Source organism: Herpailurus yagouaroundi, unplaced genomic scaffold, assembly GCF_014898765.1.
Source record: "Herpailurus yagouaroundi ecotype Mexico unplaced genomic scaffold, PumYag 189, whole genome shotgun sequence".
Classification (NCBI taxonomy): Eukaryota; Metazoa; Chordata; class Mammalia; order Carnivora; family Felidae; genus Herpailurus; species Herpailurus yagouaroundi.
Window position 1 is genome coordinate 14,494,698 of NW_024412420.1, and position 22,263 is coordinate 14,516,960.

The window sequence follows — 22,263 nt, forward strand, 5'->3', positions numbered from 1 at the left end:
CCTTTGGTTTCTGAGCTTTTTCTGAGATTCTGTGGTGGGAATCTACTTTCTGCTGCAAGTGTTTAACTTTTTCCTTCCTTTGAAGTTACTTGTCACTAGTGCATGTGCCTTCCAGCTTCCAAAATTTTGTTGACATCCTTCTGCTGTTGCATCCTTTCCCATTTTCTTCTTCTTTTTTTTTTTTTCAGGTTTAGGTCTTAAAAAAAACATCTCTTGTCATTTTAATGGTGTTTCATGAGGGAACACTAATAAATGCATGCAACACGTTTATGTTGACCCAGCTTATTCATCAGCTTTTCCTTGCTGATTTCCGTTCAGACACAATAGTGTTGGTGTAGTTGATTATTAATACTCTTTCAGAACAATGTTTTTCAGACTTCCCTAATACCCAAGTATTACTTAAGGTGCTTCTTAAATATACAGATCACCAGATCGTTCTGCTGAAATATTTCTGATTTTAGTAGGTCTGGATTAGGGTCCAGGAGTGTGTGTGTGGCTGTGTGTGTGTGTGTGTGTGTGGTGGGTGGTGGGTGTGTGTTTTAAACAAATGCCCTAAGATGTGTCTTATCTTCAGGTAAATTTGGAAACTCTGTTTTAGAAGAACCTTTTAAACAATTTATTGCTCCCAAGTCTCTAAGGCAAACTTCTCAGGCTCCACTTAGTATTGCTTTTGTATTCAGACTGTGTTTTAGTCTGTCTGGCTTTGGTCTGGATTTCTAAATTAGAATGTGTGTCCTTCATCTGATTAACTCCTCTCTTCTCTGGTTAAATGCTGGCTGATGTTAATGGCTTTGGCCTTGTGTGACTCCCATTTTTTTTTTTAGCTAGCACTTCTAGACCCATTGGTTCTTGGCCTGTGTGGATGAGGAGGAAATACTAGTTATGAACATTGAGCTACTCTCTGCATAATTTCGCTGTCCAAATCCAGGAATCTGTTAATTTTTTTTTTTTTTTTGGTGAAGTGGAAAATTGACTTAAGGTTTTGAAAATAGATGTACTAATGATCTGCCTTGGACTAATGCAGAATTATTTTTGGAGATGTTAAAGGATGTGATTTGAAGTTTGTAACTTTGATAATATGAAAGGGCACATTCTATTCTCCTTTTTGTATTATGGATCCCTAAGGCCTAGAAAGGAAAAATGGTTGAACCATTTACTGCCAGTCTGTAACGCATCTGGAAATGAGATGTTTGCAGCTGCTCTTTGGTTGCTGTGAATTGCTTGGCAGTCAGGAACCAACTAGTACATGTCTTATAATGCAGAGGCCAAGTTTAGGATCCTAGTTCTTGGTTCTCGGAAATCTTGTGGCTGTTATTAGCTAAAATACAGCCTGAGAAAGTCATGTTGGCTCTGACGTAGAGCTGATGTAAATCCTAAGATGAACAATTCCAGAGAAACAGCTCTAATATGTTTTGCAAGTTCCTCTGAAACAGTTTTGGTGAATGAAGCCACAAAAACAGTTCTAAATCTAAAGTGTTATTGTTTGCTAGATTATTGATCTCTGGCTATGTTACAAAACACTACTTTGAACTACTACTGATTTATTGCAGTTGACTGTTTTCTATATATGTTCCCCTACCTTTCCAATACTTTAGTGTTTTCAGGTTAACAGGATTTTTCTCTTTGCTTTGAGGGGTGTAGTAGGTTCTGGTGAGGTCATTCCCTGACTTCTGTTTAGGATAATTTTCAGACATTTCATTTACCCTTGATCTTGCATTAGTTAATCTATAGCCATCTCTTTTATGGAGCCATTCTTTGCTGTTGTGGTTATTTAATTGAACACAAGAGCAGACTTCTCATTGATTTGTCATCATTTTAGATGAGAGGGCTTGGCTCCTGGGTTGCCCTGTATCTGGGAATAACCCGTGGCACCTAATACATATTACATTAAGTAGTATGTGAATAAGTACACTTCTGAGTTTATGTTTTTAGGGCTTTAAACAAATCTAAGACAAGAGGAAAGAGTCATATTAGGGGAAAAGCTGCATCATGGGATGTGTACTTCCGTTTCTTGTTAGAGAAATTATATAGACAGGATTTCTTCATACAGTTACATATCTTTCTTCTGCCTCTTTCCTTTTCTCTTTCAAGGTTGTGTACTGCGTATAACAGTGAAAAGTCATTGATGTAGAGAGTAAAAATCCAGCTTTAGTGGTAGAAATTGTAGGATTTTCAGTTTAAATATTCACAGTGTGTATGTGATTTTTTTTTTTTTTTATTACTTGTTTTGGATCAATCCTATTTGCTGCATAGTTGGATTTCCATGATGGAAAATGCCTGCAGTTGGAAGAGTGATTTTTTTTCCCTTCATGGAGTAACCTTGGAGTTTTAATTAATTCTGTCTGTATGCATGATAGAAATCTGTTTCACCAGTTTTGACTGAATTGAATTTCAAGGGGAAGGTAGCACCTTTTCCATTGAGAGAAGAGGGCTGTGGATTATTTTTAAAGCCTTTTTTCAGGTTGGTGGGAGGGTGGTTAAATATCTGTGACATGAAAGTCATTCTAGTCTGTTTCCTTATGTTTTAGAGAAACCAAAATGCTTTAGTGGAAACCCTCCACTGTATTCTATCCTAGAACACATAAAGGGGTGTTCATAATTCTGTGTTGACATCAGTTCCCACATAATTATAGGAGCCTGTTGTTCATTAGTTTCCTGGAGTGGCATGTGAATACTCTTAGGTAGCTCCTGGCACTTCTCCTATGTTGAAGTTCTTTCGTTTGGCAACTGGATGCCATTGTGTTTACTGTGGTAATGAGCTCCTACCTCACCATACTGTATTGCTTTTCAGGAGCAAAATTGAAGGGCAGGTGGATAGGCAGACAGATTATCATTAGGTGATTTTTAACCCTGGGAAGCTTCCAGTTAGTATCTAGGTCCCTAGCTGTGCTTAAGCCAAGAGATGAAGTACAGTCTATGGGATTAATGAGATAACCGATTGAATTTGTTTACTCTGGGCGTGAAACTATTGGTTGGTTTAAACTTCTTTAGTATAGGCATGTTGGATGGAGAAGGATACTACTTTAAAAAAAATTTTTTTTTTAATGTTTATTTATTGTTGAGAGAGAGAGAGAGACAGAGTGCGAGTGGGGGAAGGGCAGAGAGAGACACACACAAAATCCGAAGCAGGTTCCAGGCTTTGAGCTGTCAGCACAGAGCCCGATGTGGGGCTCGAACTCACAAACCATGAGATCATGACCTGAGCTGAAGTCGGATGCTTAACCAACTGAGCCACCCAGGTGCCCTGGGATACTACCTTTTTTTTTTTTTTTTTTTAAATATATTTTTTTTTTCAACGTTTATTTTTATTTTTGGGACAGAGAGAGACAGAGCATGAACGGGGGAGGGGCAGAGAGAGAGGGAGACACAGAATCGGAAGCAGGCTCCAGGCTCTGAGCCATCAGCCCAGAGCCTGACGTGGGGCTCGAACTCCCGGACCGCGAGATGGTGACCTGGCTGAAGTCGGACGCTTAACCGACTGCGCCACCCAGGCGCCCCTGTGGGATACTACTTTTAAGGGATTTGGAGAATGGCATGTAAGGCCTCAGATTTCATCTTCTACTCTTGTCTGTATTCTATTCTAGCTACCCTGGCTTTCTTACTAGTTCTCTGACATGACAAGCTCATTCTCATCTCAGGGACTTTTTACTTGCCATTTTAAAATTCTTTTTGGAATACTCTTTCCTTAGATGTTCATAGGAGTTGTGTGCTCATGGAGAGACTTCTTTGTGGAGAGCTGGCCCCTCTCCCTGCGACCCTGTCTAAGAGAACACTCCATCATACTCCTAGTTTCAGCCTTTCTGATTCTCTTTTTTAAATTCTTTTTATCAGTAACTGAGATACGAGATTGTATTTGTTTCCTTGTTTATCTCTTCTAGAACATAAGCCCCAAGATTGTAGAAACTTGTTCAGCCTCTAGAACTGAGTTTATCAATCTCAGCATTATTGACGTTTTGAACTAGATGATTCTTTGTTGTAGGGGACTGTCCTATGCATTATAGAATGTTTTTATCCACTAGAAGCCAGGAGCACCCTCCTAGTCACGACAGTCAAAAATGTCTGTAGACATTGCCAAATGTCTCCTGGGGGACAAAATCATTCCAGCTTAGAATCATTGTTATAGAACAGTGCTTTGGTTCCTAGTGAATGCTTAAGAAATATTTATTGAGGACGCCTGGGTGGCTCAGTTGGTTAAGTGTCTGGCTGTTGATTTTAGCTCAGGTCATGATCTCACAGTTTGTGGGTTCAAGTCCTGTGTCGGACTCTGTGCTGACAGTGCAGAGCCTGCTTGGGATTCTCTGTCTCTGTCTCTGTCTCTCTGTCTCTGTCTCTCTCTCTCTCTCTCTCCCTCTCTGCATGCATGCTCTCTCTTCTCTCTCTCAAAATAAGTAAACTTAAAAAAATATTTATTGAATGGATCAAGTGATGGGTGCTTAATAAATATCATTGGGTGGTAGATGAATTCATGAATGATTGAATTTAACAAGTTAAAAAAATTTCAAACTGAACTACACACAGTCCCGTGTTTCTTCCTTTCCTGTTTTTCATAGATATCCATTCTTTTTTCTGTTTCTGGCACAATGTCCATCCTTTACTTCTTTTTTTCCACCACTCTTGTTTGCTCTTTCAGACAGTGTTACTCTTTTTTTTTATTTAATTTTTTATTTTTTTAAATTTACATCCAAATTAGTTAGTATATAGTGCAACAATGATTTCAGGAGTAGATTCCTTAGTGCCCCTTACCCATTTATTTAGTCCATCCTCCCTCTCACAACCCCTCCAGTAACCCTCAGTTTATTCTCCATATTTATGAGTCTCTTCTGTTTTGTCCCCCTCCCTGTTTTTATATTATTTTTGTTTCCCTTCCCTTATGTTCATCTGTTTTGTCTCTTATTAAAGTCCTCATATGAGTGAAGTCATATGAATTTTGTCTTTGACTGACTAATCAGACAGTGTTACTCTTAAATTTACTTTTGTTCAGTTCAACACATTACTACTGAACACTTTGTGCTGTAAAGTAATAAAAAAGAAAACTATAGAAAGATGCAGTGCTGTCTGTGCTTAAGAGCTCATTGGGTAGGGGGTATGTGCAACTCTTGATATCAGGGTTGCAGGTTTGAGCCCCATGTTAGGTATGGAGATTACTTACAGATAAAATCTTTATTTAAAAAAAAAAAAAGAGCTCATTGGATTAAATGGACATACATATATGAAATGTTCCTCTAAATTTAATTCTTAGTTTAGAGTAATGTCTACATGGGTACTAATGGGCCAACACAGGTTATTTGAGTCAGTAGTAAGTGCTTATCAGAATGGGGTGAAATTACCGATGAATTTGGAATGTAGTTTCAACAAAAATCTATCCGGGGCGCCTGGGTGGCTTAGTCGGTTAAGCGGCCGACTTCGGCTCAGGTCACGATTTCACACTCCGTGAGTTCAAGCCCCGCGTCGGGCTCTGTGCTGACAGCTCAGAGCCTGGAGCCTGTTTCAGATTCTGTGTCTCCCTCTCTCTGACCCTCCCCCATTCATGCTCTGTCTCTCTCTGTCTCAAAAATAAATAAACGTTAAAAAAAAAAAAATCTATCCATTCACTTTCTACTTTTTTTTTTTTTTTTTTTTAAAGTAGGTTTCATGCCCAGTGCGGGGCCCAACATAGGGCTTGAATTCAAGACCTGAGCTGAGATCCAAGAATCAGATGCTTAACCAACTAAACCACTCAGGCACCCCTACTTTTTACTTATTTTTATTTGTTGCAGTTACCCTTGGTTTTTTGCTATTCTTTTTTGTCTAAAACCTTATTGAGAAATAATACAAAATGGAGTTGTTCATTTTGAACTTGTTTGAGGTAAATGTTTCTAGGGTTTGTTGTGTGATTATGAACATTGGATTCATCAGTGGGTTTTTAATGTCTATGCTTGGAAAGTCTTGCCACCCCACCTACCTGGGTTATTGAAGCCTTATTAGGTAATGCTGTAGTTTCTTCTGACTCAGATTAAAGTACACCAAACAAAAACTGCATTCTGCATTATGTGACTTTGTCTCAGGGCAGCTGATTTTCTATTTCTGCCAAACATTTATTGTTCCATCTCTGATACTATTAGATTTATTTTGCTTTGAACTGTTGGATCAGAAGAATTCCATTGAGGGGAATGTCTGGAACCTTTCCTCTTGAAGACAAAACTCTCTTTTCTTTAGATGATTTGGAGACAGAGTAGGCAGAGTATTGGTCTTTTAGAGAGTATCTTGAAATGTCTTTTTTGTCTGTCTCTCAGCTTCTTTATGCTGGGGAGAGGTTTAATAGGATAGTAAAGAATTGAACATGTTTGGGGCACTGGGTGGCTCAGTCGGTTGGGTGTCTGACTTCGGCTCAGGTCATGATTTCACAGCTCATGAGTTCGAGCCCCAATGTCAGGCTCTGTGCTGACAGCTCAGAGCCTGGAGCCTGCTTCGGATTCTGTGTCTCCCTCTCTATCTTCCCCTTCCCTGCTCATGGTCTGTTTCTCTCTCTCTCAAAAAATAAATAAACATTAAAAAAAAACAAACAAACAATTGAACGTTTTTAAGAAAGGAGAGAGGGGCTCCTGGCTGGCTCAGTAGGTAGAGCATGTGACTCTTGATCTTGGGGTCGTGAGTTTGAGCCCCACATTGGGCATAGAGAGTACTTAAAAAAAGAATTTTCTTATTGACATCCCAAATTCATATTCATTTAACTGATTCTTGTAAGGCAGAAGGTAAGGCTCTTGAGACTTTGCTGAGGGAGGCAGCCTACTTTTTAAGGTCAGTTTTTTTTTTTTTCCCCTTGTGGGATTTTGTTGGGTACTTCAGTGCAAAAACTGTAATTTACTAGATAATCAAAGGTGAGATGAAAGGAGAATGCTGTTACTTAAGGTCTCTTCGAATGAAAGTACATGGCATTAAGATTTAAAATTAAAAACCTTTTTTCTTTTAAAAATAACTTGTAATTGAGACTTGAGGGTTTTTTTTTAATGTTTATTTTTTTTTTTTTTTTTTTTTTTTTTGAGAGAGTGTGAGCAGGAGAGGAGCACAGATAGAGTGGGGTAGAGGAACTGAAGCAGGCTCTGTGCTGATAGCAGCAAGCCCAATGCAGGGCTTGAACTTATGAACCGTGAGATCATGACCTGAATCAAAGTCAGATGCTCAACTGACTGAGCCACCCAGGTACCCTGAAACTTGAGTTTTATAATAATAGCAGAATGCCATTTCAATAAAGGCCCCAAATGGTAGTGGTAACTAGAATATCTCTGAGATTATTTTAAGTATATGAAAATAGCAACAACTAAATTAGATTCTTCATTTATCAAATGTGAAAAGTTGATGTCTTTTTTTTCTTTTTATATATAGAGAGAATGCATGCAGAGGGAGAGAGAATCTTAAGCAGACTGCATGTCCAACACAGAGCCCAAGCTCAATGCAGGGCTCAATCCCATGACCCTGGGATTGTGACCTGAGCTGAGATCAAGAGTCGGATGCTCAACTGACTGAGCCACCCAGGAGACCCTAATTTTTTTTTTTTAAGTAGGCTCCATGCACAGCATGGAGCCAATATGGGACTTGAACTCACGACGCTGAGATCAAGAACTAAGCTGAGATTAAGAGTCAAACACTCAACTGACTGAACCACCCAGGCGCCCTAATAGCAACTCAGCATTTTTTTTTTTTTAACGTCTTATTTTTAAGTAATTACACCCAACATGGGGCTCAAACTTACAACCTGGAGATCAAGAGTCTTGTGCTCTACTGATTGAGTCAGCCAGGAGCCCCTTCGATGTCTTTGTACTCAGAAGTTTGCTCTTACAAAATACGTATTTGGAATGAAACATTAGGAAATTGAATAGAAAACTAGGTTTTGTCTTTTGAGGAACAGAAGAGAGTGCATTGCTTTTTAAAAGTGCGTTGTTTGAATTTTATGAAGACTTATCTCTGAGTTCTGTGATAATTTTGACATCAGAAAGATTTGAAATACTGCTTTCTGAACTCGATTTAAAAGAAACGGACTCCTGAGGATGTGAATGAAAAGCTTATTCTGTCATGGTTTTTGAGGTAGAAGGGCTTACAAAGGGAATGAGAACTTGTGTGTTGATGAACTGGAGGCAGCCTCACAACATTTCTGAAAATCAAGGACTCTGAAGAGCACAGATGGTGAGGTTTTATAGTTCTCATTTAAAAGATCAGAAAGGAAAGACTTAAAATTCTGTAGAGAACCCTCTTTTTAGGTTTAGGTTTAATCTCAGGGTTGTTAGGTTTTAAAAATTTCAATAGACAGTGCTTTTGGAAGGGCTGGAATTTGTCCTTTGTTTAAAAGTAGCTGGCCATGGGGCACCTGGGTGGCTCAGTCAGTTAAGCGCCTGACTCTTGATTTTGTCTCAGGTCATGATCCCAGGGTCTTGGGATTGAGGCCCAAGTGGAGCTTGTTTAAGGTTCTCTCCCTCCCTGCCTCTCTCCCCCGCTTGCATGTGCACACTCCTACATGCTCTCTTTCTCTAATAATAATAATAATAATAATAATAAATAAAAGTAATTGGCCACTAAAACTTGTTGTTCTGTTACAAAACTTTAGGAACTGTTTTGGTTCACTTGTTTTTAACTAAAAGCAGAGCCTCTACTTTGGCTTAGTGATTGTTATCCATCTTAAATTAGCTTGAATAAAGCTTTTGGGGATTTTCAGGGAAAGGAATGTTGTATTAATGTAAATTTACTTAAGTTGGGCTGCTCTTGGGAAACCTAGAGAGAGCTGTTTGTATTCTGTTAATAAAATAGAAATTTGGAGTGGGTTGAATTTTCATTTGGGGAAAATACTAGAAATTGTTAAACCAAACCAATTTCCAGCAGAAATGATTTCCGTGGCGATTAACGAAATTGCAGGAGATCAGAAGGGCTGGTGTTGAGTCCTAATTCTGCAGTTTACTCCAAAGTGATCTTGGGCAATGCCCTTACTACGATCAGTCTTTTTCTCTAGTGTGCATGCAGGCATGCAATTGTATCCACTCCTGGAGCTTTAGTGTCCTTACCTGTAAGATGGAAAGCAATGATACCCTACCATAGCATATTGTTGTATAATAAGTGTCAATAATAGGAGCATGTCACGCATGCAGTCTATGGGGGCAGAAGAAAGGTTGAAAGCCCTGCTGGTTGTCAACACTAAAATCTGTCACATGATGGTGATTTTTTTTTTTTAATGGATCTATTTTGAAGTTGGAGTTTGAATTGAGCCTATTTTTAAAGAAGGTGTCTGTAACTGTGTAATTAATATAACTGGTCTTTTCCAGTAGATTGCTTTATAGAAAAGATATGCCTTTCTAGAGAATTTCTATTTTGCCTAATAAATGATGGTCACTGTAAGGCATAAGGTTGTTCTTCTAGATCACTCCTTACTTTGTAGCATGTAGGTTGGATCACTTGTGGATATGAAAAGAATTAGAGATTTGTCTGAATCTCTTTTCCAGGTCATTCTAGGAGACCATTTCAGTCATGGCAATGGCAAAGGTAGGTAGAACTGGGAACTCAGAAAAGGCAGGAATTGCGGTGACTGGAATTAGTTGAAAATGTTTGTTTCTGAGTAGATTATTATTTTTGCCTATTGCTTACTGTTAGCTTTTAATTTTTTTTTAACTTTATTTATTTTGAGAGAGGGTGCGAGGGGGGAGTGGGGTGGGGAGAGAATCCTAAGCAGGCTCTGCGCTGTCAGCACAGAGCCCAATGAGGGGCTCTGTCTCACAAACCATGAGATTGTGACCTGAGCTGAAATCAAGAGTCAGACACTTAACCGACTGAGCTATCCAGGCACCCCTGCTAGCTTTTTAAAAGAATGCTTTGGGGGAACTGTCAGAGTGAACCCAGAAAATTCAAACAGAAGAAAATTTTTTCATCTCTGTAATCTTTATTTTAAATTTGCATTCCCCTTCCCAATTACAGGTAGATCATGAGGATTTACTATTTTGATCAATTTTAAAAATATTTTTGTTTTTTATATTCTAGAGAGAGCCAAGGTGGGGAGAGGGGCAGAGGAAGAGAGAGAGAATCTTGAGCAGGCTCCATGCTCAGCACTCCATCCCACGGTCCTGGGATCATGACCCGAGCCGAGATCAAGAGTCAGACACTCAATCGACCAAGTCACCCAGCCTCCCCTATTTTAATCAGTTTTTAAAGCCCAGTATGTTAGATCCCTGGCAAAGAAAAACTAGACTTAGCTTTGAAACAGAAATGGTGTTTCCCTTGGAGAGCAGTCAACTTCTTGATTCTTGCAGTGAGTTCAGACACCATTCCCCATGGGAACCATCTAGCCAGAGTACTGTCCAGTTTTGTGATTGGAGCAAAAAGCTCTGTTGGGCATCCAACCCATAGTGGCATTACTGGAAGGGTTGGGATTTTGAAGACTTTCACAGTCATGTTTCTAATCAAATTCTAACCACCTCTAAAGATTTTTAGTTTCTTAGAACCTTTGAAATATTTGCTCTTTATTTTCATCACTGAGGAAGTGTTTAAATGGTTTTGAGAACACTGAGAGAAGTGTTTAAGTCATATCATTTATTCACAGGGAAATTGTGATCACCCTTGTAAAGAGTTCAGAACCAACCCTCCTCAGTGGATTGTCATGCTGGTTTGATCTTTTAAACTTGGCTTGGTACACATGGTCTCTCATCTGTGCTAGGGGCTGCTTGTGAGATTTCTTGGGTCATAATCTAATCACCTTGCTTTTCTGGAAGCGGTTCTTTCATGGATTAATTGGTGAAGTTGTACCTTTCTTGTCATCTGTAATTTGTACTCTCAGTGCTAATATTATTTTGGCTTTGATTTTTGGGGGAGAAAGGGTCAAGAAGTGGGATTTCCTTGGGACCAACTTTTTGGGGGAGTTTTGCTCTTGAGTTTTGGTTTTATCTTTGCCCCCTACTTTAATGTCTTAAAGTAAGACAATTCCCTGGTTTTAATCTCATTTGTAAAATGAGGATCACTTACAGACTATAATAATTGGGGGACAACTGTATAGTTTTTTGTGTGTGATCTGAGAAGTAGCTAAATTCTCACTTGGTGTTTATGCTGTGATCAGATTCCAAGGATGTGAGTATAGTAGGGGTCAGTAGACTGGCCAGTGAGTCAGATCTGGGCCGTGGTCTGTTTTTCTATGACCTGTGAATAAATGGTTTTTGTATTTTTAAAATGTAAAAATGTAGTTTTAAAATGTAAAAATCAAGAGTGAGAAGATATGCCACAGACTGGGAGAAAATATTTGCAAAAGACACATCTGGTAAAGGACTGTATCCAAAACAGACAAAGACTCTTAAAACTCAACAATAAGAAAACAACCTTATTAGAAACTGTGCAAAAGACCTAAACAGACACCTCACCAAAAAAGCTACACAGATGGGACGTAAGCATATGAAAAGGGGTTTAACTTCATACGTTATCAGGGAATTGAAAATTAAAACAGTGAGATAGTGCTACTACACACCTATCTAAAACACTGACAGCACCAAATGCTGGCAGGGATGTGGAGCAGCAGGAACTCTCATCCATTGCTGGTGGGAATGCAAAATGGTGCAGTCACTTGGAAGACATTTGGGGAGTTTGTTATCCAATGTAGCTCTTACCATATGATCTGGCAGTCACACTCAGTGGTATTTACTCAAATGAGCAAAAAATTTATGTCTACATGAAAACTTGCACAAGAATATTTATAGCAGCTATATTCATAATTGTTAAAACTTGGAAGCAGCCAAGGTGTCTTTCAGTAGGTGAATGGATAAACAAGCTGTTGCACATGAAGACAGTGGAATATTATTGAGTACTAATAAAGCTATCAAGCTATGAAAAGGCATGGAAGAAACTTAAATGCATATTACTAATAGAAAGAAGCCAATCTGAAAAAGGCTACGTATTATATGATTCCAACTATTTGACATTCTAGAAAAGACAAAACTATGGAGACAGTAAAAAAGAGCAATGGTTAGGGGAAAGGAGGGATAAATAGGCAGAGCACAGATTTTTAGGACAGTGAAACTATTCTGTATGATGCTACAGTGGTATGTAGTTGTCATTACACATTTGTCCAAACAAAATACGTCACCAAGAGTAAGCCCTAATGTAAACTATGGACTTTGGTAATGAGGTGTCCGTTGTATCAAATGTTCCACTGCAGGATGTCGATAACGGAGGCTGTGTATGTGTGTGTGAGGGGAACAGGAATATATGGGTACTCTCTGTACTGTCTGCTCAATTTTGCTGTCAGCCTAAAACTGCTCTTTTTTTTAATGTTTATTTTTGAGAGAGACAGTGCAGGTGGGGGAGGGGCAGAGAGAGAGGGAGACCCAGACACAGAATCTGAAGCAGGCTCCAGGCTCTGAGCTGTCAGCCACAGAGCCCGAAGTGGGGCTCGAACTCATGAGCCATGAGACCATGACCTGAGCCGAAGTTGGACACTTAACTGATTGAGCCACCCCGGCGCCCCTAAAACTAGTTTGTTTAAAAATTTTTGCCAAAATAAAATCAAAGAATAAAATGTTACAGAGACCATGTGTGGCCTATAAAGCCTAAAATATTAATATTTCTTACCTGACCTTCTACAGAAAATATTTACCGAACCCTAGACTATATCACAGAAGAACTAGGAGAAGAGTTGCTTGGTTTCTCTCTGGTATCCTGTCCTGCCTGGTACCCTAAGTCCCCCTGAGTACTCAATGTCTCTGATGGCAGAGTTGTTCTTAAGAATTTCCATTTCATTTGCAGGTATATGAGTGACCTAAAGCTGCAAATTAAAACGGAGAGAAAGCAGTATCAACTGCGAGCAGGGCAAGGATGCCAATTCCTCCTCCCCCTCCACCGCCCCCTGGTCCTCCTCCACCTCCCACTTTTAATCAGGTATGTACTTCTTCCACCTGGCTATCTCAAAACCTTAATGGATACTTAGGGCTTCCTGGTGTAAGACATGGAGTACTCAAAGATACGTGGCATAGAAAGATGGAGAAAAAAATGCTTGAAGTCTTTCCTCATTAACTGTTTCTGATTCTTGAATGGTCCTCTTAGGACTATAATGGCTTATCTTGGGTTTTTTTTGGCCTGGTTCAGTATAAATGGAGATTTGGACAAGTCACATCAGAACAGGAACTAGTCTTTTGCCCCAAAACTATTCTACAAAGGTGAGCACAGCATTTCTCTGGCGTTGTTGAGAAAAGGGACGGCAACTCGTGGTTGTTACTTGCTACTGTTTCATCTCCTTTTCTTCCACTCCAAACCAGTTCATCCTAAGGTCAAGTCCATTAAGTCTACTACACCATCAAAAAAGAAAGGAGTTTCCGGAAAATATTAGTACAAAGACTTAAAGGTTTGATAACAGAAGGAAAAAAAGCAATGTGGCTTCTGAACCGAAGAGGCAACCATGTTTACTATATGTGGATTGTGATATCTGGTGTTGCATGAGAAAGAAGCAACTTGGGTGCTTTCTCTCTCTCTCTCTCTCTCTTTTTTTTTTTTTTTTTTTTTAGATTTTTAAGTAATTTTTACACCCAACGTAGGGTAGAATTCAAAGATCAAGAGTTTCATGTTCTACCAACTGAGCTAGCCAGGCATGCCTGCTTTATCTCATTTTTGTAAAATTTTAAAGCAAAAGAAACTTGAGGGAATGAATATTGTGTGTGTGTGTGTGTGTGTGTGTGTGTGTGTGTGTGTGTGTATGTGTGTGTTTAGCAGATGAGAAATAGTGCCTGAAAGTGTCGGTGTATGTGTGTCTTAGGTATTGAACAGATGAGAGGTAGTGCCCCTAAGGAGGCAAAGTGACTTGCCTAGCTAATTTATTTTAGAACTAGGACTAGAGTTCAGGTCTGCCCACTTGTTTTTTTTCCGTAAGTTCTGGTTTTCAGACATTTTGTTTGAGGGTATGTATGAACCCTCTTTCTGGATGAAATCTTATGTGGAAGCCCAATAAGTGAAATGGAAAGCAGAGCTGCTCTGGTCATAGTGGGATTCAAGGACCCAAAGTATATCCTTGGATCTGTATAACTTCCTGGGTTAATGCTCTGCATCATGCTGTCTTAGTCATTTACTCAGTAGCCTTTTGTTGTGTGCTTCATGTCAGAGACTTGGCTTGGCATACAACTTAGAAAATCCAGATAATTTTACTCCATACTTCTTTCTATGTTGCTTGACTCTTTCCCAATAAGATTTATTTATGTAATTGAAAGAGAGGGAAAACATGCAGATAAGAAAAACAGATTAAAAATAATCTGTAATACCATTGGCCAGAAAGGACAATTTCTGCCTTCAAAGGCTCCCAGCACAATGGGTGAAACAGACAAGTCAGCAGGCAAATTCCATGCTACACAGAGATAAATGAAGCCATAAAGGAGCAGGCCTCACCTACCGGCTCTGGAGGGAGTGGAGGCAGTCAGAGGCGGCTTCTAGCCAGGAGGTGATACTTGAGCGGAGTCTTAACAGATGAGTAGCATTTAGCCAGAAAGTGAAGAGTGAGGGCAGGCACTTGGTATTGAAGTAGAACGGAAGAGTGCTGATGTGTGGGAAATCACATCCAGGATCGGATCATTGCTGGAGGGGTGTGGTGGGAAATGAAGCTGGAGGCAGGCACAGGCTGAGAGGGTTTGGGTTTTTCTCCAGGCAGTGATAGGGAGGTAGTGTATTTTTAGCAGCAGGAATCAACTGATTGGGTGCATTAGAAAAGTGTGGATAGTAGGTTGGGGTTGAGACTGGAGACAGAAGGCTGTTACAGTTGAAAATCCAGAGTTTTGCACTAAAGCAGCAAAGATGGAAGAAATGAAGATGAGAGTAAAATCTTTTTTTTTTAGAAAGTAAAATCTTTTTTTTTTAAGTTCGTTTATTTTGAGTGAGAGAGAGAGAGTGCGAGTGCGCGCATGCATGGAGGAGGGGCAGAGAGAGAAGGAGAGAGAGAATCCCAAGTAGGCTGTTGCGGTGCTTGAACTCACTAACCCGTGAAATCATGACCTGAGCCGAAATTGAGTTGGATGCTTAACAAACTGAGCCAGCCAGGCGCCCCTAGAAAGTAAAATCTTAAAGAGTTGGTAACAGTTGTAAGACTGAGGAAGAGGAAGGAAGTTGGAATGACTCTAGTTTGGGGGACTGAATGATGGTGTTGTTGACAAAGAGAAACAGGTTTGTGGAGGAGGATATGAACTCAATTTTGGATATGTTTAGTAATGTTTTAATGATTTTCTCTTTACAAAGTAATGAGTAAGAAATTTATGAACTATGGCTTGGATGCCTGGCTGGCTCACTTGGTAGAACATGGGACTCTTGATCTTGGGGTTGTGAGTTTGAGCCCCATCGTGGGCATAGGATTTATTTAAAAAAAATTTTTTTTTTCAACGTTTATTTATTTTTGGGACAGAGAGAGACAGAGCATGAACGGGGGAGGGGCAGAGAGAGAGGGAGACACAGAATCAGAAACAGGCTCCAGGCTCTGAGCCATCAGCCCAGAGCCCGACGCGGGGCTCGAACTCATGGATCGCGAGATCGTGACCTGGCTGAAGTCAGACGCTTAACCGACTGCGCCACCCAGGCGCCCCCATAGGATTTATTTTTAAAAGAAAGAAATTGGGGCTCCTGGGTGGGTCAGTTGGTTGAGCGTCTGACTATTGATTTCAGCTTAGGTCATGATCGTAGGGTCGGGGGATCAAGTCCCACATTGGGCTTTTAGCTGACAGCACGGAGCCTGCTTGGGAATCTTTTTCTCCCCCTCTCTCTGCCCCTTCCCTGCTCTCTTTCTCTCTCTCAAAATGAATAAACATTTAAAAAAGAAATGTATTAACTATGGATAAGTATAAAGTATAAATATAAAGGATTATACTTAATCCAGTGATTCATAATAGTTTTGTGTATATCCGTCCCCTCCCTTCCTCCCTTTTATCTTCTACTTTTTTAAAAAGGAGGCTGTGCTGTATATACATACTGATTTGTTTTGTTTTCTTTTCCCCTCCCCCACACTGCTATGCGTACTGAGTTCTAATCTGCTCTTACTCATTAATACATCGTGAATGACTTCTCACATCATTAAATGGTTAGTGCTATCATTAAAAAAAAATTTTTTACTGTATTAAAAATGTGGAAAAAATTAGAGAATGCCAATAAAAAATAGAAAATGTTAAACTATCAATAATTAACCTTTGTTAGCATCTTACGTTTTACATATTTATGATAGGAAAACTAGAAAATTCAAGTAAATATAGAGAAGTATTACCCCAAATTAACTTTTGTTAGTACCTGTGTATATCCTGCAGATGTTCTATATAGATGTACCTTGAAATTTAGCTACTGCTTTTATTGAGTTCTTTTTATACATCAGGCACTGTGATAAGCTCTTGAAAAAAAAAATTTTTTTTAATTTTTTAATGTTTATTTTTTTGAGGAGGGGGGGATAGAGATGGGGGAGGGGCCCCTGAAGCAGGCTCTAGGCTCCTGAGTTGTCAGCACAGAGCCCAATGTGGGGCTCAAACGTACCAACCTACCAACCACAAGATCATGACCTGAGCCAAAGTTGGGTGCTTAACCAACTGAGCCACCCACCCAGGCACCCCAAAAAGTGTTATTTCATTTAATTTTCAAAACTACCCTATGAGATAGGTTCTATTATTTTTCCTGTTCTATAGAAGAGAAAATGAATCCAAATCCTCTTAAGGGTATTGTTTTATAATCTTTTTTACTTGATTATGTCACACATTTACTGCTGTGTAAAGATATTTACTGCCACATCTTGAAGAACTTAACTGGCATTCCCTTCTATGCTTGTGCCATCAGTGTTCCCTTATTGAACTTTCGATTATTTTCACTTCTTTGCTATTATAAACTTTTTTGCAATTATTAACATGTTTGTATACTTCTCTAGTTTTTTTTTTTTTAAGTTTTCATTTATTTTGAGACACACACACACACACACACACACACACACAGCATGAGTAGGGGAGCGACAGAGAGAGGGAGAGATACAGAACCCCAAGCAGGTTCTATGCTGTCAGTGCAGAGCCCAGCATGGGGCTTGAACCCACGAAGCCATGGGATCATGACCTGAGCTGAAATCGAGAATTGGGACACCTAACCGACCTAGCCACCAGCTGCCCCTCTACTTGTTTTCTTGAAGTTAATTCCTGGAGATAGAATTCTTGTGGTAGACTTTCTGAAGATGTTTGATACATAAACTACTTTCTAGAAAGATCATACTAATCTGTCTTACTCCAGGTGATACAAGAGTACCTGTTTCCCTGAATCGTTATGACCACCATAAGACAGTTACTTGTTCTTCACATTTTTTTGAGCACCCTCAGTGTGTCAGGCACTGTACAACAGTGAGCAGTGGATGCTGCCTTCTGCAGCTAGCAGTCTCCTGTTAGAATTTTACCTTTTACCAGTTTCATTGGTAAATGATGATACTGTGTTTTAGCCTGAAAAATTTTTTTTGTGGTTGAATTTTTTTCGTATATGCTGGTTCTCTGATTTCTTTTATGTAGTTCATATCCTTTGCTTATTATCCTGTTGATTTATAAGTCCTCTTTATGTTAATGCTCTATAGATTTAGGACATTATCTGTATGTGTTACAGATGATTTTTTCTTCCAGTATATCATCTGCTTATTATATTCCTAAGTAAATAAAAGTCTTTCGGTCTTTCCCTATTTTAGTTGTCATATTCTTCCCTTTATGTGTTTTTCCATATAGTACTTCTGTGAGGTTTTTTTTTTACATTTACATTAAAAAAATTTTTTTAATGTTTATTTTTGAGAAAAAGACAGTGCAGGTGGGGGAGGGGCAGAGAGAAGAGGGAGACACAGAATCTGAAGCAGGTTCCAGGCTCTGAGCTGTCAGCACAGAGCCCAGCATTGGGCTCGAACTCATAAACCTTGAGATCATTACCAGAGCCGAAGTTGGACGCTTAACTGATTAAGCCACCCAGGCACCCCTACATTTACATTTTATAACTCAGCTAGAATTTGTTTGAGAAGAAGCCGTGAGGTAGGGGTTTAACTTTATGATTTTTTCCCCAAATTAACCAGTTATTATCAGTAGCTTATATTTAATAATCAGTGCTTTCTGCACTGCTGAAATACACTTTTATTATTTCTTACATAGATCTAGGTTTGTTTATGGACTTTCTGTTTTGTTCCATTTATCTAGCTGTCTGTCCCTGTGCTCCCCTTGTAGTCGATTCTAGCTTTTGGTGGCACAAGTCCCATTTTCTTAGTTTTTTTTCCCTCTGCTTAATCTTCCAGATGGATTTTAGAATCCTTTTTTTTAATGATTTCCAAAAAATTCCATTGTGTGGTTATTTTTAAAAGCTATACATTTAAAAATTTTGTAAGGAACATGGTATGTATGATGTGTTTCATTTTAGGTATGTGTGGGATATTCATTTGGAGATGTCCTGGAGACATTGGCACACATGGGTATGAAGCTCAGGGCCAGAAGTGGTGACGAGATAGAAACATTAGAGATACTAGGGCTTATCAGTGGTATTGAAACCATGGGACTGGATGAGCTTGCTTGGGGAGGTTTAGATGGAGGCTGAGGATAGGGCTCTGAAATGGCATTTAAGAGGTAGGTGGAAGGTGAAGAACTCAAAAATAAATATATAGGAGGCTCCTGAGTGGCTCAGTTGGTTAAGCATCTTGACTTTGGCTCAGACCATGATCTCGTGGTTCTTGAGTTCAAGCCCCGCATCAGGCTCTGTGCTGACAGCTCAGAGCCTGGAGCCTGCTTTGGATTCTGTCTCCCCCTTGCTCTCTGCCCCTCCCCCACTCATGCTCTGTCTCTCTCTCTCTCAAAGATAAATAAACATTAAAAAAAAATTCAAAAAAGAAAAGAAATATGTTGTTGGAAGAGACCATAGGGAAAGTGGGAAAGGCATGGGCTTTACACAATCAGACCAGCTCTGCATTTACTAACCATGTGACATTAACTTTTCTACACCTTCACTTCCTCATTTTTGGAATAGGAATAATATGGTCTATTTTATAACATTGTTTAGAAGATGAAGTAATAGGGAAGCAGTAAGGTCTGTTAGTTGAGATAAGATGGGCATTTTAGAGTCAGTGTCTGGGTTTGGATCTTTGCTTTCCTATGTACTGAGTGTATGGCCTCAGGGAACTATTCAACTATTCACTTTCCAAATGAGTAATGATAATAATACTTCATAAAAATATTTCAAGATTTAAATGAGCTAACAGAAATAGCATGCTTAACTTGAGGCATAGTAGGGACTCATTGTTTGCCTTGATACGTATAAAGCATCTAACATACCAGCCCAGCACACAGGTACTTGGTGTTAGTGTAGGCCTCCTTTCAGAAGCTTCTTAACAGGAAGGAGACCACACCCTTTGCAGAAGGCACAACAGGGGAAGGACTAAGAAGAATGAAAGCGAAGAATGAAAACGTGCATTGGTAGTGATATTTGGCGCAGGGTCTGATTAGGTTAGAAGGGCATTAATGAAATCCAGTTTGGCTTAAGGTATTTATCCCAACCTGTGGTGAAGGGAACTATTTAGGATGATTAGTTCTATTTTCCCCTCTCCCTCCAGGCAAACACAGAGCCGCCCAAGCTGAGTAGAGATGAGCAGCGGGGTCGAGGTGCCCTATTACAGGATATCTGCAAAGGGACCAAGCTGAAGAAGGTGACCAATGTTAATGATCGGAGTGCTCCCATCCTTGAGAGTGAGTCTAAGCTTCATTTCCTAGTGAGCCACCAGGGTCCCAGGATCAAGCTGGAGACTTGGCTGGCCTGTCATTTTTATTGTTGGGCCTTGAGTGGGAGAGTTTTGTCCTTTAGGAGAGTTTTCTTTGAATGTTCTTTGGCCGTCTTTGCCTCTGTTCATTTGAATATCTTAGAAGTTTCTTTTTTGACCTTTGGGAAGTGTTCTCTGGGGTAAGATTCTCTTCTACTGTAACTAGTGCTTGTTAGGGTATATCTTTGGCAGTTCTCTGAGGAGACCACTGTATTACTAAAAACCACTAAGCTGAAGCCAACGATGATTTCTGTAATTGTCACAGGTGTCCATTCAGATAGGCCTCTGGAGAGTTGCTCACACCTGGGTCCCTGAGTCATTGGCCCCCTTACCATCTGGGACTTGGAGAGACACTCCTCTGAGCCTGTCTTTATCCTGGTTTTCCCTCTGCCTTTCCTAAATAAGGGAAGTTTGGCTTCTTTTTCCTTTTGTTCTTTCTCTTTCATCACAGTGTAGAATTTTATCTCCACATGAAGCTGTGGATCTGAGAGGCCTAGCAATTTTATTTTTAATTTAAATGCAAAGGCAAAAGCAAGATTGGTTTGTTTGCAAATTAAAGCCCAAATAGAGGAGGGGTTTCTTCTCAGGATTGACTTGGTCACCAGCTTGGAGCATGTGAAGTAAAAACCCTAATGGTATGCTTTCCAGAACCCAAAGGAAGCAGTGGTGGTTATGGCTCTGGAGCAGTTGCCCTGCAGCCCAAGGGAGGTTTCTTCCAAGGGGGAGTGCCGAAGCTCCGACCTGTGGGAGCCAAGGATGGTTCAGGTATCTGAGCAGTACTTTATTAGGATATTTCCCAAGTGCATTAATTTCTAACTAGTCCCAAGTGGGCTATCTAGGGTTAAGGCATGTGGTAGAGGTGGGAGAAAGGAGAAAAGGGAGCAGGGGAGGGGTTACAGAGTAGAATAAAGCCAAAGCTGAGGGATTAAATAAAAATGTGTTCATCTTGTATCAGCAGTATTTGTTAGTGGGCCCTGAACCTGAAACCAGATTAAAACCCAGAACTATACAGGCATTTACCTGCTACCATGCAGGTTACACTAAGGAGGCTGGGTGAAGGATATACTGACCAACATGTATGTATGTTGTATTTGTAGAGAACCTAGCTGGTAAGCCAGCCCTACAAGTCCCCAGTTCTCGAGCTGCTGCCCCAAGGCCACCGGTGTCTACAGCCAGTGGGCGCCCTCAAGATGATACAGACAGCAGCCGAGCCTCACTCCCAGAACTGCCCCGGATGCAGAGACCATCGTTACCGGACCTCTCTAGGCCTAATACCACCAGCAGTACAGGCATGAAGCACAGCAGCTCTGCCCCTCCTCCACCACCCCCGGGGCGGCGGGCCAACGCTCCCCCTACACCTCTGCCTGTGCACAGCAACAAAGCCCTAGCCTACAACAGAGAGAAACCCTTGCCGCCCACACCTGGACAAAGGCTGCACCTTGGTCGAGAGGGACCTCCTGCTCCACCCCCAGTCAAACCACCTCCTTCCCCTGTGAATATTAGAACGGGACCAAGTGGCCAGTCTCTGGCTCCTCCTCCTCCGCCTTACCGCCAGCCTCCTGGGGTCCCCAATGGACCCTCCAGTCCCACTAACGAGTCAGCCCCTGAGCTGCCCCAGAGACACAATTCTTTGCATAGGAAGACACCGGGGCCTGTCAGAGGCCTAGCGCCTCCTCCACCCACCTCAGCTTCTCCCTCGCTACAGAGTAATAGGCCACCACCCCCAGCCCGGGACCCTCCCAGTCGGGGAGCAGGTAAGTGCCTGGAAGCACCTTTTTTTTCTATTAGATGGAGAATTGAGTTAATTGTCTCATCCTTTTCTCCAAAGCTCTCCTTCAGCAATTGAAGAGAAAAAGAATTCACTTATTCAATAAGTTTATTGAGTTCCTTTTTATGTGTCGGACTGTGTTAGGGAAACAGCAATCGATAGAAAAGACAGAAGATTCCTGTTCTCTGGACAGTCAAGCAAATTAGTAAAAAAAAAAAAAAAAAAAAAAAAGAGAAATACAAAGCAGAGAAGGAGGGGAATAGGATCTATGGGGTGGAGGGTGGTGGTGATATTTTTATTGCAGGAGTGGGGTATGAAGTGACAGTCTGGCAAAGACCTGAAGACAATAAGCTAAGCAGTTTCTGGGAGAACAGCTATTGCAAGCATTGAGAACAGCAAATGCAAAGGCCCTGAGACTGGGGACATCAGGGAGGCCATCTTGACAGGACTAGAATGAGTAAGGGGAAGAGCGGCAGGACATGGAGATCAGGAAGCTAGATTTCCTCGAGAGAATACTGCAAGGCTTTATCATGACTGGGATTTACTTGGAGAGATGCAGAGCCACTGGAACCATGGGAACAAAGGAGAAGCATTGCTTCAGATTTTATTTATTATTATTTTTAAATTTTTAAAATGTTTATTTATTTTTGAGAGAGACAGAGAAAGCGAGGGAGGGACAGAGAGAAGGAGACAGAATCCCAAGGAGGCTCCGTGCAGTCAGCATAAAGCCTGATGTGGGGCTCAA

General features: G+C 40.5%; 1 protein-coding gene across 5 annotated transcripts in view; it reads left to right on the forward strand.

The window, feature by feature from the left end:
• WIPF2 (WAS/WASL interacting protein family member 2) overlaps positions 1-22,263 on the forward strand; it is a 49,426-nt gene that overhangs the window by 12,774 nt on the left and 14,389 nt on the right. For 2 of the 5 annotated variants that reach the window (XM_040497448.1, XM_040497449.1), the window contains exons 2-6: positions 9,465-9,504; positions 12,742-12,873; positions 19,547-19,679; positions 20,399-20,515; positions 20,848-21,504. In XM_040497448.1, coding sequence (XP_040353382.1) covers positions 12,811-12,873; positions 19,547-19,679; positions 20,399-20,515; positions 20,848-21,504 — 970 coding nt within the window. In that variant the 5' untranslated portion in view covers positions 9,465-9,504; positions 12,742-12,810. Of the gene's footprint in view, positions 1-9,464; positions 9,505-12,741; positions 12,874-15,778; positions 16,040-19,546; positions 19,680-20,398; positions 20,516-20,847; positions 21,505-22,263 lie in introns of those variants that run through there. The other 3 variants (XM_040497447.1, XM_040497450.1, XM_040497451.1) reach the window with 2 other exon arrangements.